Source organism: Polypterus senegalus, chromosome 3, assembly GCF_016835505.1.
Source record: "Polypterus senegalus isolate Bchr_013 chromosome 3, ASM1683550v1, whole genome shotgun sequence".
In the NCBI taxonomy this organism is placed as follows: domain Eukaryota; kingdom Metazoa; phylum Chordata; class Cladistia; order Polypteriformes; family Polypteridae; genus Polypterus; species Polypterus senegalus.
This window is the reverse complement of record NC_053156.1, coordinates 19,366,023-19,383,951: the sequence shown is the minus strand read 5'-3', so window position 1 is coordinate 19,383,951 and position 17,929 is coordinate 19,366,023. Positions and strand designations below refer to the sequence as shown.

At 39.6% G+C, this 17,929-nt stretch overlaps 1 protein-coding gene across 4 annotated transcripts in view; it reads left to right on the top strand.

Annotated features, from left to right (window-relative positions):
• The window catches only part of larp4ab (La ribonucleoprotein 4Ab), a 120,357-nt gene extending 115,244 nt beyond the window's left edge, over nt 1-5,113 (top strand). For all 4 annotated transcript variants that reach the window (XM_039746729.1, XM_039746732.1, XM_039746730.1 and 1 more), the window contains one exon: nt 4,703-5,113. In XM_039746729.1, the coding sequence (XP_039602663.1) occupies nt 4,703-5,101 (399 nt within the window). In that variant the 3' untranslated portion in view covers nt 5,102-5,113. The remainder of the gene's footprint in view (nt 1-4,702) is intronic.
• The last annotated feature ends 12,816 nt before the right edge of the window (nt 5,114-17,929 follow it).

Sequence of the window (17,929 nt, the reverse complement as noted above, 5' to 3'; positions counted from 1 at the left end):
ATCTGTGCATTGTTTTACACCTGAGGTTAGATTTAAATAATAATACAACCTGGTAAGGACAAGATGTTTATGTCCCAATACATTAAGCCAAAGAACTTTGAGGGTGTACTTTTTCACATGATTGTAGCTCTCTTCACTGAAAGGTTCATAACAAATGCCTGTGTGGTGGTGGTGCACATGGTTATAACGGAGAGTCACAGTTCTGGAGACCCTAGTGTCTTAATAGTAAATCTGGAAGGACACCGTGTCTTAAAATCACAGCTTAATGTCATCTCATTTCTGTACACACTGACATTAATTTGGTAAGTATGAACTAATCTATACAAGGGCAGTGCTTGAAAGTTTAATTTTCAAGCATTTCTAATAGAGTGGTTATAGTGTCAAAGGCACTGCTTAAATCTGGCAGAATTTAGCATTTCCTTCATTGTGAGGCACTAAAAAAGCTTGACAGAAACTAGTTTCAAAGAGATCTTGCATTTTGCCTAAACAAGTAATGTCAATTTTACTTCAAGGTTTCACCAAGATAAGCCTGTTTGTTTACTTAGTATGAGTGACATCTAAAGTTTAGTTGCAATATAATTACAAAGGTATAGCAACTGAGTTTTTTTGTTTCAATAAACATCATAGACACTCCAGAAAGGCAAGTTGGTTTTAAATGTAAACTGTATTCTGATTTTGGATATTAGTTGGTTTATATTTTGCTACATAAATCAAGATTACTCACACTGCGATTCTGAGCTGCAGCTGCTGATGAAAAGTTAGTGGGATAGAAAATGTGTGGTTTAAGGTCACAAGGCTGATCATGCTGTGATTAGTTACCCAGATAATTTTGCTGCCATATTTTGTTTTACCATTACAAATCACTGTATTATTGTAGTAAATTTGCATTTTTTGGGTTTTTATTTATTTTCCTATCAAATGCCTAATGAACTAGTTCATCCTGTGTTGGTTCCATTCCATAATGCATGCTTTCTGTGATTGGCTGGTTTACAGTTTGGAAGCAGCACATTTGAGACCCACTTTTACATACAGACCAGTTATTTCGAGTACAGAGTCCTACTTGTCACCTCTTGGTATCAAGTAGGTTTTGAACTGGATGTGAATTATTGTTGTTTGGGGTACTTGATTTTCTCTTAAGTGCAGGCTCAGTACATTAGGGGGAATGCAGTTCCAAATGGCATTGTTCACCTATGCAACTTTGTTCACGTTCTGGTGTAAAGCAGTCGAGCCCAGTTTCTTCGTTTTGTAAATATTTTCTTTTACTTTTAAAAGGCACGTTCACTTCAGTTTCTCCATACCTCAAGAATTGTACATTATGCGATTATTAAATATAGCTGTTTAATTTTGTAAGTAGCAGTCTGGGGGATAAGGAATGTATTATTTGATGTCTCTCAACCAGATATTTGCTTTCAGTGATGCTAATAGTGAGATATTTCAGTCGGCTGTCACTTTCTTTCTTATCTTTCTCTGCAGATCTGTAGGTTCCAAGTGATTTGTCGTTTAAGTTAGCTGAAGCACAAATATTTTTAGGAAACCAAATAATAAAGTTGACTGACTGATCTAGTGGGTTGTAAAATTAGATAATTGCTTAAATGTATCCACAAAAGATGGACACAAGGATGAAGAAAATTAACTGAAATAAAAAGCATCCTCAGTCCTCGGTTGTTTCTTGGTTTTACAGTCTTTTTCATGCAGTGCTTCTGTTGATGAATTTTTAGTGTGATGTCTGTTGAGTTCAAATGCATCCTGCACTGTCTTTCTTTTTGGCAAACCCTTCAGGGCCATCAACACTTGCAACACTAGAATCAGGGTCAGGAGTTTAATATTAAAGTTTAATTATCATCTTAAAAAGAGTACACAAGTCATAAATATGGGTATGCGAACAGCTGATTTAAATAAAATTTAACAAAATGATTCACTGACTGAATGACCTTCAAAAAGGAAATCCCATTTTGAATTTATATTTTTATTTGATGGTTGATTCGTTTTGCACATAGTGCAAGGTGTTCTTTGTTAAATAATTAGACTGGACAAAGACACAGGAGGACAGCTGCCATTCCACTGTCTGTTGAAGAAAGACAGCTGTTTGAATGCCTGAGCTATTCTGCAGTCCTACTGTAAGTCAACAGGTGTACTGCTTGCTTTCTGAATTTTATCTGATTTTATCAGTCTGACAGACCAAGAAGTATGTGGAAGAACAATACATTTCCATTTCAACACCATGGCTTCATAGTTTATTCCAGATCCCCACAACTCTCTGTATAAAGTGTCAAGGAGACTTTGAGACCGCCTAGCTAATAACTAACTCGGTGATCTCAGGCTTTTGTTCCAACTGGTTTCACAATCTGGAAGTCATTTTCTGTCTAACTGATATAATTTAATTAGCTTGACTTTTTTCTTTTCCCCTTATTCTGCATTCAGAGATCTGTACTGTACTGTAGTGTCATTTCCTCAACCCCCCTTTCTCACCTCCCACCCCTTTAAAACATTTAAAGATATATGAAGGGCATTCAAAAAGCTTCCACACCTTTTTTAACTCTATTAAGAATTTCAAAAACAAATGACATCACTTTTCTAAATAGTCACCTTTGTTTGCAATGCAATTTTCCTAGCATTGTACCAACTTTTTAATGCCCAATTACTACTCCGCCTGCCTTCACCGCTTCCAACGAAAATATAAGTGTGGAAACTTTTAGAACATCCCTCATTTTCCCCAAAGCTTTACTGTCCTTTGTTCTTCTATATTTTATCTTTTGTTTAATCCACTAAATTTTGTGCTAATAATAAGCATTAAGCAGAACAGACAACTAGGCACACAACACAGAATGCTAAAAGGGTGCAACTACTTCAGCATTAGGCCCATCAGTGTGCTCATTGGTAAATAATGCATTAAATAAGCATAACACTTGGAAAAGCAGAATTAAAATCATGATGGTAAAAGAACACAAAATGAATGTGACTTCCATTAAACCTGCAGCCACATGAGATCCCCAGGGTTGAATTTGAACTGTTGAATTAACCTAACCGACTGTTTGGGCTAAGCTTATAAATCTCTGGTTTATAAACCTTTTTCTCAGAACAACATGTGTTGTTCCATAATTCTGATTCTCTTTTGCCTTAAATTACTCATATTTAGATAAAAGGTTCATTATCTAAGGAGTTTTTTGCCTACAAGTTGTGATTGTAGAAGCCTTTGTTCAAGCAATGGTTCAAGGTTCCAAGAATGTCATGTAAAAATGGTTGAATTCTTGTTCTTAAATGTGCATTTAATTGTATAAAATTCTATTAAAAGAACAGAAAAATTACACTTTGTCAGTTAACACCATGGCTAATAATTAAATTTAAACTACCACGCGTGCACCATAGCAAACTGTTTTACTGTGTTGGTTCGTTCCGTGCATTGTTATAATGTTGCTTTTCTTGCTGATTTATTACATTACCGATTTTTCAAATGTTAATTTTCTCCCTGTGCTTAAAAATCAATGAACAATGAATATGTGCCGTATGGTACGCCGCGGGTTGGCTAGTTTTATTTATTGATGGAATTGTTTTTCCCCATCATCACCTATTCATGACTATGAAGTTGACAGCATATTTACCAGGAAAGTTTAAATTGTTTCAATGGCTTATCTCAAAAATAAATCATTAGAAGCATTACCAAATATATCCTTGGCACTTGATACATGCTCAAAAGCTGAAACATGGTGCCTCCGGTCGTAGTTCTGGGACACATTTCAGGGGAACAGAAGCTGTTCTTTTTAAATCTGTCTAGTCTGTTCCTTTAACGGGGAAGACCTTTTCTGTCCTGCAGTGCATTTTCATGCACACACATAATTGGTTTAAGGAGGGTTTTTTGAAAATAACAAGGTAATGGTAAATGCTCCAACGCAATTAAACAGTACATCTTTGACCATCGTGAATTTGCTAATGAACATGATGCATTTTATCATTTTCTTGTGTTTTATAATTGCTTAATCAAATTGGCATTTATAGGCTTCTTTTACCAGATTGCACGCAGCAACTAAAAGCACATGTTAAGCAAATGCATACTAAGGCTGACAGACTGCATCAGACATATGCAGACTACAAACTCCTTAACAGTAGCCTGCTTATCAGTTTATATAAATGGATTATTTGCAAAGAAATCTTCCTCTTTTAATCAGGTTTTGAGTGTCTCTAATCAGAGTAAGGGTTTGCATGGCATTTTAGCCATCAGCCTTCTGTAAATAGTGTTTTGAAGCACATGTAAATGTGGTAACTGAAAGCCTAAAATAACAAAGCCATGCCCATTGTATTTTTCAGCATCAAACCCTTGAATGAAATCTCAATTTCTTTGCGTCTATTCCTAAATTAGTATCTTATGGGAAACATTGTGAGCTTATTGTGGAACTGACATTATCCCAAGGTTTAGTGTTTGGAATTGGTAAGAGGAATCGACTGAATACAAAAGTCTTTGTATATGGGTATTTTTTGTAAATGAGTATCTTGTATTTTAATTCTCTTGTACTGTGGTACTAAGCATTTACTATTGATCCTTAATTTCAAAGCGAAAAATTACATTAAGTGATTGAGTTCCTCAAAGATCCATTATATAATGAAACTTCATTAGTCTGAACAACTTTGCCAAATATGCAGTATGTTGTACCTGTGTAGAAGGTTGATTGGCCCTGTTGACTTATTTTATTATTTTGTGTTTGTCCAGGAGCCCCGCAAGCTGAGTTACGCCGAAGTTTGTCAGAGGCCACCCAAAGACCCACCACCTGCAGCTGCTCAGCCCTTGAGGGAACTGCGTACAAACACTAACCCTGCAGGCAAGACAGAAGATCCTGCTTCTAGTTCAGTAAGCATTACTGGCTCTGCCAGCATGAGTGGTGACAAACCGCTACATGGCCAGGAGAAGCCAGCAGACAGCAAGCTGGAGGGACGTTCACGGGAAACACAAGCTGGGTATCGGAGTAATGGCACCTTGCGATCTAATGCTGCTGGGCTCAAACTGCGTGAGCAGCAGCGGCGGACACCAACTGCACGCCGAGCTTCACCTCAGGGAGCTGGACGAAGGAGTGGAAAAGAGCAAAATGTCCCGCCCAGATCGCCAAAGTAAAAAAAAAAAAAATTTATAAAAGTAAGCACGAATAAACAGTTTTTAATGGAACGTAAATTCCCGGGACTCTCATCAGAGACTCATTGCTGAGGTCCTCAAGAGCCATGGGACTACAAAGACCTTTTCAAGTCAGATAACTTCTTATATATTATATCTTACTGAGGAGACCGCCATATCATTGGCGAAATCTAGGAGGATGTCTGAATGCTGTGGAGCATCTATATATTTAGCTTTTTCTTGTCTTTTTTCTTTTCTCTTCCTTACTCCTTCCATTTTTGTGTTGAATTCAATTTTTTTTTCCTTTGTTTTCCCCGTATTGGGAGGGAGGGTGGATTCACTTTGGCGGGGGGAAAAACACAGCAAAAATTGGTGATGTACAGAGCTTTAATGAAGAATGCACTCACTGAGGTTTATATATAAATATGTAGAATTATAAATGAGCGCGCATCACCTTCCATGAATTACAGCATGGTGAGTTTTTTTAAACTGCAGTTTGGGTGGGGTGCAGAGCTTTTTTTAACCAACGTGCAATCAATAAATTTCAGAGAAGAGACTGAAGTTCTGGTTGTTGGGTGTGGTGTATGCGCTGCTGTGCAGGCCCGCATTTGTTTGGGGAAAGGGCAATGGGGGGACCTTGAGGATGACAGATTGCATTGAACATCACTTGGTGTTGTGAAGCCACTGGTGAAACTGACCACTTGTGTTTTCCTCTCTCAGGCCCCCATTTTGTTGCCACTCTTCTCCCACCTGTTCCCCACCCACTGTTTTAACTGTTTCCTTTACTTTTTATTCATCAATTTGTTTTTCGCCTTGCTGATTCTGAATGTATTTCATCGAAAATGGGTTGCGTTTACAGTTTGTTTTATTTTTTTTTTTTTTTTTTTTTGGGTCTAGAATTGATTGATCTGCTTCCTTGTCTGTGCATCTTGTGCAAAAAAAAAAAAAAAATATATATATATACATATATATCTATTAATAATCATGGACCTTATCCTCCCCATGAATGTGGCAGGTTCCATTCAGATTTGTAGGTTAAATTTGCAGGGATTTTAAAATGAATCATAGTTTTAATTTTTTTTTCTTTCTCTTTTTGGTCATTTACTATTTAGACATTCAGCTTGTATCAGACCAAAAAATGTTAATGAAATAGGTTGGCCACAGTGTGAAATATCCTGTTAAAACACATTTTGAGAGCACGGCTGCAGTGATGCTGGACAGTCTGAGAATATCATATGCCGTGCAGAGTTGAATTTTTTTTTTTAAATAAGTTATGCTTAATATTTTTACAGGAGGCTGGGGTTTTGAAGTGATTTGCGAAGAACGTGTTTAAAAAAAGTAGCTTGATTTGGAGAGTGTAATAAATAAGACTTGTCCCTTTTTAATGTTCTAGTTCAGTGTGACAGCACCTTTAGAAGCAATTTTAAATAACATTACTTAAACAAAGCTGAATCTGCTAAGTGTCATTGCTTTTCAAATGGGGGCTGATTTATGTTTATGTACTATATTCTTAGTAATTTATTTTTGTGCACCCATGCAAAAGAATTTTCTTTTAAATACACTAACATTTAAGGTTAAATTTGTAAATGTGTATCAGTGGAATGGCGTAATGCCTGGTAATAAGTAGTTTGGATCCAAAGATGCATTTAGTGCTTAATGTTTTTAACATACAGTGGCTTTGTGGAGGATCATGAGGTTGAGAGAATGGACAGATCAGTGGACCACTAAACTGTTTTGGATATACAATTTTCAGATTGACCATAATACTCCCAAAGCCAGGGCACAAAAAATTTGAATGAACTGGGGACTGGAAAGTGGACATGGCCACCATACAAAGCAGTAGGGTGAACTGTGTTTATTTGGAGCAGAGAAGAGCAGTTCATAAAAATTCTGATGAAAGGATGAAAACAGATCTTCTGTTGTAAATGTCTTTTTCCTATAGGAAGGATACGATGAGAAGTCAAAAGGCAATAGATACAAGGAGTGTAATGACCTTTCTGTTCACCCTACTGAAGCTTTGTGTTAGTGAAATTATTTTAATGTGTCACCCTTTCATTTGAATTTGTGCATCTCTTGGAGAGTCACCAATCACTGTTTGAAGGGCCCAGGGTGCAAGCCATGCTATTCAAGCTAGCGTTGCTAGTCATGAGCAAAAGTTGCTCTTCAAACCCTACCAGTATAGCAGGTCGTGCAAAAAAATTGGTAGTGTTTGTGAGCACCTTGGTTACTTTAAAACCCAGAGGCAAAAGAAGATGTAGTCTTGATTTTTTTTTTTCTTCATTAAATGCGCACTATGTGTAATTTAAATAAAATTAGACAATAAAGAACTGGACTAATTTATTGCTTTTTGTTTTGAGTCTATGATCAGAAAAAATATCAGATAATGTAAAACAGTGCCAAACGATTCTGGAGAGTTTTGGGGACAAGGTGTTTGTTCAGCAGCAGTGTAGGGTATTTAGGCTGTCTTGTAGTCTTTCTTTGGCTGAAACCTGCTCTCACCCAGACAGTGGCTCCACACTAAATACATAAAGACCTGCGTGGCATTCCCAGCAGACGTTCTTTGTGCAGTGTCTGGAATTTTGGTTTATGTTTTTAAACTTCTGCCATGATCTGTTCATTAAATAGTGAATTTAAAGGGTTTAGTTTCACCAGTATGGGGGTTTGCTTTGCCGAGGCCACATCATGACTGCATTCCAAGCTTGTCTCCTAACATGTATTGTTGAAGTGAACACGGAGGTGCCTGGCATCAACATTAAATTATACATGTATTGCTGGACCTCTGAAACTCGGTTTGTTGGAACCCAGAGAACACAGTCTACATGCAATGCAGGTGCCCTCATGAATGTTGAGGGTAAGCCGACAGGCACTTGGAACAGAAAAAGAGGGTGCAGAATAGAAACATTGTTAGAATTTTTATTAGACTCTGGCGACTTAGTGGTAGCATCATGGGGCATGCAGCAGGTAACCAGCCTTTTTAACCCATGTTGCCAGCTTCTTACAGAGAATACCATTTGATACGGTGAAAATTGGTCTGTCTTTAAAGAACTTAAGTTGGGATTACAATTCTTGTGTCTGCCGGTCTCTCATGGGGCTGCTGTGTATTGTGGAAAATTCCGAATGGGACTTGGCTAGGATATGTTGCCGGTCTGATTGTTTAAGCTCTTATTTTGAGTGGAAATGTTAGGCCTCTAGTATTTTTGCAAATGTTGCTTTCATATAATAGCCTGTGAGGTTATATTAGACACGGTGTGTATGAGAGAGATTGGCCATCTGCTTGTTTGTTCACAAAGATGATTTGTGGTATGCGATTGTTCACATGCCTGGGTGTATATGTGTTTCAGGGAGCATGTGTGGTTGACAGTCAGGCAATGAATACAAGCACCCTATTAGCTATGACCGACTAGCCCAAAATAAAGGCACATGCCCTCTAATCATCAGTGCTACTCTCTTTATGCTGCCTTTACAAGCATAGTAATGTGAAGCTTATTACTTTGGCAAGCAACTCATCTCTCAAAAGGACCTGACTGATGTATGATTTGAGGTTTTTTTCTTTTTTTTAGTTGTATATGTTTTTGACTATGATTGTAAATGTGTTTTTCTTTTAGCTGTTGTAATTGTGCTGCATTTCTTCCCCTGCATAGTTACTTCTCCCTGCTTTCTTTAATTTGGATTCTTGCTTTTATTTATTTTTCTGTTTTCAGATTTGGGACTCGCTGACTGGCATTGGGGTTGGGGTATATTTTTGTTAAGGGCTAGTCTGTTGTGTAGCAGCTGTACTGAGCCCCGATTGTCGTAGCCTTTTTTTATTTTGATTTGCTTAACATCTTTCTGGGACTGTCATATTCGTTTTATTTTGGTACTCATCCCGTGTATTTGTATTGTCAGTTTTAAAGGGGACCTGGCAATTTGATGGTTGCTTCTTGGCTGTTGATTTCTTTAAGTTGACGATCAAATTGCATTAGCAACTCCAATCACTTTGCCCTTCATTGGGTCCTCCCAGGTTCCTATCCACCACCTTACATGGATTGCTTCTGTTTGCTGACACACATGAAGACTCATTTTTTGCTGTCTTAATTTATCCCTGCCATTTAATCTGTACAGATTGTGAAACTGTAGGTCCCTGCTTTAATGTTGAATTAAGAAAAAAAAAAAAAAGTCAACTATCCATGTGTTCTTTCTGTCATTGCCAAGGTGCTATGGATTATTGAAATAACACACAAATGCAAATAAAGCTGATCTTTAAACACCCTCCAGCTGTCCTGTTACATGTTTATTTACATGCCGTTTTGCAAAGCCTCCAAAGAATGGTTGGTCAAAAGTGCTAGGAAACCTTGTGAAGCTTGCCTCATGAAGACCAGACTTGGGTGCCTGGAGTGTCAGTAACCTTATTGGTTTTGTTAGGATGAATGCATACTTAATTTTGTGCATTAAATAGTTTGAAATAACATGGTTAACCAATTTGACTTTTTCTGCAATTGTTTGTTTCCAGAAATGAAGCTTATGGTGGGTGAATGGAGTCAGAGAGAAGATGATAGGAGACAATGGTAGTGTGTAAGCATTAGATCGTATACTCGGCCAACAGTGCCATTCATGTTGTGATTCAGGCATTTCAAAAATGAATGCAGAAGTTTTAATATATGCTTTCATAGGTTTTTCTTTTATTAAAATAAAATCTTACATATAAATAAGTATTCTCTATCAATGTAAAGTTAGTGCAGTGCAAAACCAATCAAATTTAAATGTTATCATTTTGTTCTGTCAGTTAACATTAGATGTTGCTCCAACAATAAAATGCGCTCTGTTCTGTGTTGTTTAACATCAATGAATGTCCTTTTACTTCCATGCTAAAATGCTTTACCTGGCAGTCAGAAAAGACCTTTATAATGTTTGATTTTCTTATACAAAAAATGAGAAGGCCAGCAGCTCTGCATGAAGCCGAGACCACTCCTCCGCAGTGACAATATCACCAGCAATTGAAAACGCTCACTTGGTACAGACGTGTGATCTGAACAGAAAGGCGAGCACTGGGAATTCGGCTGCTTTCTTTCTCCACAAAGGACTACTGTAGAGATCAATGCCAGGTATCATTCCTTCTTGCTGTTATCTCCTATTTCTGAATTTGGTGTCTGTAGAACAATACCAGGTATTGTTCCTTCTTGCTGTAATCTCCTATTTCTGAATTTGGTATCTGTAAATGATGACCCAATGTCTTGCTGTAATCTACTACTGCATTTCTGTATTTGGTATTGATGACAGATGCCTCAATGTCTTGAGCACACAGTCTCATATCTATAGCTTGTGAGACTTGGTGGTGACTGCAGCTTGTAGTGTTAGGGCGCAACATGAGAGCTCTTCCAACAAAAAGAAGTTTTGTGCTTTGACAGTTCTAAGACTTTGATTTGTGCCTGCAGTGGTGCATTTTTAGCCCCCATTTCCAAAACTTTTGAGGCAGTATGGAAAATATTAAGGAGAGATTTGTAAATTTACATTGACTTGTGTTCAAACAAACATTAAGTTGTTTTACCCAATCAACTAATTTTTTTTTTTTTTTACATAATTTATTCCCGAATTCCCATCAGCAAATTCCAAAAAAAAAAAATCAGGACTAATGACGTGACAAGTTGCAATAACTAGGTAAAGTGAAAGGTGAGACGGTCGTGTTCTAGCGTATACAGTGTAGAAATAAAGCACAAGACAGCATAAAGGTTTGGGGTTTTCTGGCCCCGTATACTGTACAGTTTTGAAATTTGGGTCTGATAAAATTCCATACATAAATCAGACAGTCAAGATGGTGGAGTGGGACCGGAATTAACCGAGAGGAATGCTGGGAGTTATGACATCATCAGAGATAGACAGAAGGAAGGGAAAGAACACAGAAGTGGCAGTACGTGGTGAGGGAGTCTAAGAAGATTCATGGCAGCGCTGCTTCTTTCTGTAGGAAAAAAGAGGGAGATATTAGTACCCCGCTTTTCCCTCATGGCATGAGTTTTCGTGCTGCAGTTCGGGTCTTTACGTGGCTCCCTATGGGCGCGTGACAACAGTCATGGCCAAAATTATCGGCACCCCTGGAATGTTCCCAGAAAATTGTTTCATATACACATGTTTATTTCCTTTATGTGCATTGAAATAACACAAGAAAATAGAGAAAAGAAAGACAAATCTGACATCATGTCACACAAAACTCAAAAACCGGGCTGGACAAAATTATTGGCACCCTCAACTTAATATTTGGTTGCACGCCCTTTGGAAAAAAAATAACTGAAATCAAGCGCTTCCTATAACCATCACCAAGCTTGTTACGCCTCTCAACTGGAATTTCTGACCGCTCTTCTTTTGCAAACTGCTCGAGGTCTCTCAGATTTGAAGGGCGCCTTCTCCCAACAGCAGTTTTGAGATCTCTCCATAAGTGTTCAGTCGGATTTGGATCAGGACTCATTGCTGGCCACTTCAGAACTCTTCAGCGCTTTGTCTTCAACCACTTCTGGGTGCTTTTCGAGGTATGTTTGGGGTCATTGTCCTACTGGAACACCCATGACCTCTGACGCAGACCCAGCTTTCTGACACTGGGCCCTACATTGCACCCCAGTATCTTTTGGTAGTCTTCAGATTTCATGACGCCTTCCACACAGTCAAGGCATCCAGTGCCAGAGGCAGCAAAACATCTCAGAACCTCCGCAATGTTTGACTGTAGGTAGTGTGTTGTTCTTATTCTTCGTAGGCCTCATTCCATTTTCTGTAAACAGTAGAATGATGAGCTTTACCAAAAAGCTCTACCTTGGTCTCATCTGTCCACAAGAAGGATTTTGGCTTCCTCAAATACATTTTGGCAAACTCCAGTCTGGCTTTTTTATGTTTCTGTGTCAGCAGTGGGTTCCTCCTGGCTCTCCTGCCATAGCGTTTCATTTCGTTCAGATGTCAACGGATAGTTTGAGCTGACACTGTTGCACTCTGAGTCTGCAGAACACCTTGAATATGTTTTGAAGTTGATTGGGGCTGTTTATCCACCATTCGGACTGTCCTTCGTTGCAATCTTTTTATCAATTTTTCTCTTTTGTCCACATCCAGGGAGATTAGCTACAGTGCCATGTGTTGTGAACTACTTGATTATGTTGCGTACAGTGGACAGAGGAACATGAAGATCTCTGGAGGTGGACTTGTAGGCTTCAGATTGTTGATATTTTTCCACAATTTTTGTTCTCAAGTCCTCAGACAATTCTCTGCTCTTCATTCTGTTCTCCGTGCTTAGTGTGGCACACTCAGACACACAACACAAAGGTTGAGTCAACTTGTCTCCATTTTAACTGGCTTCAGGTGTGATTGCTATATTGCCACCTCCTGTTTCTTGCCACAGGTGAGTTCAGACGAGCATCATATGCTTGAAATAAAAATTTTTACCCACAATTTGGAAAAGGTGCCAATAATTTTGTCCGGTCCATTTTTGGAGTTCTTTGTGACATGTCAGATTTGGCTTTTTTTCTGTTTTTTTTTTTGTTGTGTTCCAATGCACATAAAGGAAATAAAACATGTTTATACCAAAACATTTGGAATTGCAACAATTTTTTGGGAGAAATGGTGCATTTTCTGGGAAAATTCCAGGGGTGCCAATAATTTTGGCCATGACTGTATAAGCTGTATAAGGTGCCTCCAAAGAGGCTGAGTCCAGAACTAAGTGGCTTGGGGAACAAAACCTCGACATTTGAGGTCCACGGCCAGGAAATGCCCCAGTGAGAACTTGTGGTCAATCATCAAGAGGCGGGTGGACAAACAAAAACCCCCCAATTGTGATCCTGCAAGAATGGACTGCCATCAATCAGGATTGGGCCCAGAAGTTGATTGCCAGCCTGCCAGAGCGAAATGAAGAGGTTGTGTAAAAGAAAGGGCCAACACTGCCAATATGGACTCTGTGCATAAACTTCATGTCATTATCAATAAAAGCCTTTGAAACTTCTGTACGGCCTGTCATTCTACTTCAGTATACCAGAGAAACATCTGTCAGAAAGATCTAAAAACACTGAAGCAGCAGACTTTGTGAAAACCAACACTTGGGTCATTCTCAGAACTTTTGGCCACGACTGTAGAGCCAGCACTGCAAGATGGAAACCACTCATCAGCAGTAAAAATCAGAAAGCAAGGTTGGAATTTACAAAAAAAGTACAGAGAGATGAGCCACAGCAGTTCTGGAACACAGTTTTATGAACTGATGAGAGAAAAATGAATGTCTGCCAAAGTATGGAGGAAGAAGTGATCTGCTCAGGGTCCTTAACATACGGTGGTGCTTGAAAGATGGTGAACCCTTCTGAATTGTCCATATTCCTGCATAAATGTTCCTAAAGGCATCACCAGATTTTTACACAAACCTTAAAAGTGGACATGGAGAACCCAGCTAAAGAAAGGAGACAAAAGATATCATACTTGGTCATCTAGGTATTGAGAAAAATCACCAAGTATTACATATCTGAGTTGGCGCACTATTAAGGCTTTGGACCTTTGACCCTGAGTGAGTCACTTGACCTGCCTGTGCTCCAATTGGAAAGCCAAAACAAATGTCACCAATTGTATCATAAATGTTGCAAGACACCTTGGATAAAGAAAAAAGTGAATGAATCAGATGAGATTTGAGTCAAGTGTTGTCAATCAATGTGATGACAATCGGCAGTGAATAGGCACCCTGTTTAGGGTCCTGTCAAGGGGGCTTCATCTTCAAACCCATGTGTGCAGTATCAGTGTATCACGTCACGGACAAAGGACATTGCAGGGGATCTCGGAAAAAGAATTGTTGATGCTCATCGTGCAGGCTACAAGACCATCTTAAAGAGTTAGGACTGCAGCAGTCCACCGTCGGACACATTGTGTACAAATGGAGGACGTTTGAGACCATTGATCCTCTCCTCAGGAGTGGTCGACCAACAAAGATCACTCAGAGGGTGAGGCCCGTGATCGCCTGTGAGGTCACAGAAGAACCAAAGGGAACTTCTAAGCAACTCAAAGCCTCCCTCATGTTGGTTACTGTTAATGTTGATGAGTCCACCATCAGGAGAGCACTGAACAAACAGCAGTGGTGGGCATGGCAGGGCTGCAAGGAGAAGGCCACTGCTTCATTTCCCATCTACAGTTTACACTATAACACATTTTTTGTTTCTGGCTTCCAAGAGTTATATTTCAACTGCTTATGTTTAAAGCCTATGGAGAAACGACTACATTCAGCACAAACTTTGATTTTATGACCACGGCCCAGAAAATTTCGTATTTATAGGGACAAAACAAGGGAATTTTTATCTTTTCGTTCATGCGGTCTGATAGAGAACAACACTTGCATGGTAAATAGACAAAGACAGTCAAAACCACTCAAAAGGGCTCACAAATGAGTAGGTTTTCTAGATTTGCGACTGTACTGCAAATCGCTTTCTCGAAGAAGCCCCCAAATGTAGTCCTCCATCATGTTTTCGTTATACTGTCCTTGGTAACGACGTTCAAAGTCCAGTATATCCTGATAAAAGCGCTCGCCTTGCTCCTCTTAAGTAAGCTCCATTGTTCTCCTTGAATTTGTCAAGATGAGTGTCAAGGATATGGACTTTGAGAGACATTCTGCATCCCATTTTGGCGTAATTCTTTATGAGAGTCCAAACCATAGTTTTCAGCCTTGCGATTACCCAGGAAGCTGTGAACCACTGCAACGAAACTGTTCCAAGCCGTTTTCTCTGTCCTGTTCAGCAGTTTGGCGAATTGGTAGGATCCACCATGCAGAAGTAGCAGTTGCTTGAGTGATCAGTCGGTTGCCGCCAAATTCGCGGAATAGCAAACTTCATGGCTCTCTTTTCTCCCCTGTACCAACCTTCAAGAATTTTCTTGCAATATTTGCATGTGAAATGAGGTGACCAGGGCTTGTCTTGATCCGCGACAGGCATGCCGAAGTATGCCTTGTAGGCCTCGCACATCTTACGACATGCTTTCACGGGATACTTTCTCGCTCTTGTCTTTATATATTGTCCACAGACGTAGCAAAATGCATCTGCTGGGTGCAAGCAACCTCTTGATGCCATCTAAATCAAATCAAAAAAATAACAAACCGAAATGTTGGTTCGAGTCACCTGTGCTTTTATACTTGTATGACTATTATTGGACAGTTCTAGAAAGTTCTAAAAGTTTCTTGAAAGTTCTAGATAATTCTGGAAAATTCTAGAAACTTCAGGACAATTCTAACAGTTCAAGAATATTCTAGAAGACTACTCCGTATTGAATGTGAATCGAGAATTTTCTCGAAAACAAATTTCAACATATCATTGTCCTGATCACAAAAGCAAAGTTTTTGTGGAACAGCAGCTATTTTCTATTTTTTTTTTTTTTAGGCATAACGGGTTAGGAAGACGCACTTTGTACCCAGGAACAAAATAAAAATTTGTTACATAGTGTTATTGAAGAGCATGTGGACAAAGCTATTGGATTTAATGTTTTATGGACCGACGAGACCAAAATAATTCAAATGAGAGAAGCGTTATGTTTGGAGAAAGAAAATCCATGCACTCCAGCATGAGGACCTCATCCCACCTGTGGTTAACCTGGTGGTGCTGGTATCAAACATTGTGTCTGGGTCAGGACAGCCTGCCATTGTGGACTTAAATAAAGGACACTTCAAAGCATATCCTCTTCCCGAATTGTAGCTCACTTTTTAAACAGCCGTTCAGATAAAAAGAGGACAACAGACCGATGCCTCAGTCCATCAATTACTTTACAGTATATCCTGGAAAAACAGAGTGGGATCAGGGACACAAAGTTGCTCAATGGGTTTACAGCCTGGGAAAGGAAGACATGCCAGTGGCTTATAAGCAACATCAAACACATCATTGTTTAAGGAAAAAAGGACATACTCAGATTAGAAGAGCTGGAGCAAATTCATCCATCATACTGACAGCCAGCCAGTCGGTGTATTTAACAATCACGTGTTGCAAAACCACCTCAAAGAATTTTATAATAAAAATGCCCCATTTGAAGAGCGAAACCAGAAGAGGATGGAGCAGTGACATCAGGAGAAGGGAGCCAGCCACATGTGACCGTTTTTATCTGATTGTGCTCTAAAGGATTCCAGGAAAATTGATTGTTAAGCTCTCAATTTACCAGTCGATCTACGTTCCTACCCTCACCTATGGTCATGAGCTGTGGGGTAGTGACCGAAAGAACGAGATCACGAATACAAGAGGCCGAAATGGGTTTCCTCTGCAGGGTGTCTGGGCTTTCCCTTAAAGATAGGGTGAGAAGCTTAGTCATCCGGGAACGGCTCAGAGTAGAGCCACTGCTCCTACGCATCGATAGGAGTCAGATGATGTGGCTTCTGGACGCCTCCCTGGTGAGGTGTTCCGGGCATGTCCAACCAGGAGGAGGCCCTGGGGAAGACCCAGGACACGCAGGAGGGACTATTTCTCCTGACTGGCCTGGGAACGCCTCGGGATTCCCCCGGAAGAGCTAGAAGAAGTGGCCGGGGAGAGGGAAGTCTGGGCATCTGTGCTCAAGCTGCTGCTGCCGCGACTCGATCTCGGATAAGCGGAAGAGGATGGATAGATGATTGCTAAATCAATGCTGCCCTGGGACATTCATCCATGGCATCTTTAACTTTTATATATACAGTGGTACCTCAGTATATGTCTGCTTTGGAATAAGTCCAACTTGGTATACTTCCTGTTTGGACACGAAAAAGTTTGCTTGGTATACGACCTTTGTTTGGAATACAACTCGCGTGCTACCTTTATTTACCTCTCTTGAGACAAAGCCACGACTACCCACGAGCGTCAGTGCGCCAGTTGCTAGCATTCAGTGAACAACCCGCGCTATAACTCTGTGAATTTTCACGTGTGTAGTATAGCGGGTCAAAAGCCCAGTTTTAAAATAATCACCGCGCTCGCAGCTTGGTGAGGGGGCATGGTAGTTTTGTGGTTGAAGCGGTTCTCAGGGCGATTCGCGATGTGGGCGTTTCAGGTGAGAGACCATCTGCATTCGTGATTGTTCCTGGGGCTGCTTATCTTGATAAATAGAAGCGCAAATCGGGTAGAAGGGGAGGGGGGAAAAAAAGAAAGAACGGACGGGAGAGACAGAGCATGCATGAAGTGGCTGAAGTAGGCATAGTGAAGGTCAGCTGCAAGTAGGGCGACTACCCTGTTGGGAAGTAGAGGGGCCGCCAGGTAAAAAGGCACCGGGCTTCTTCTTGGCTTTTTTTTTATTTTTTAAAAGAATGCTTCCTGCTGTATTTTAACCTTGTTGTTTTTAAGAAGACTTTTTTCTATTGTTTTTAACCTCCACGTTTCACTTCTGATTTTATGGATTATTTTTTGGAACTTTGGAGACTGCACTTTAATTTGAACACCTTGTTTTGTTGATTGTTTTAATAAAAGCACTTTGCACTTTTTCCACCATCCCCTTGCTTTGTTGTTACCAATGAGCTTAGCAGTGAGGCACATTACCGACGGTGTAGGGTTCAAGGGCTCCCCAACAGCAGATGGGAGCAAACAGCAAACCCGCATCATCACAACGTGATTTTGTGTTTTTTCACAGAAATTTGACTTAATTGTTGAAAAGTATGAAGGTGGCATGCGTATCCGGGACATGGCTGCTGCATACCGTTTGCCGAGAACGACGGTATCTACGATTGTGAAAAACAAAGACGTTATTAAAAAGTAAAGAAGTTAAATTTTCATTTATTTCATCTAATTGCTTTTGTATTTATGTATTTTAGTATTAAGCAGTGTTTAAATTATTTTATACAACCCCATCAATGTATAATATGCCAATAACAATAGGATTTTTTTTCATGGGAACGGATTAATCATTTTCCCATTATTTCTT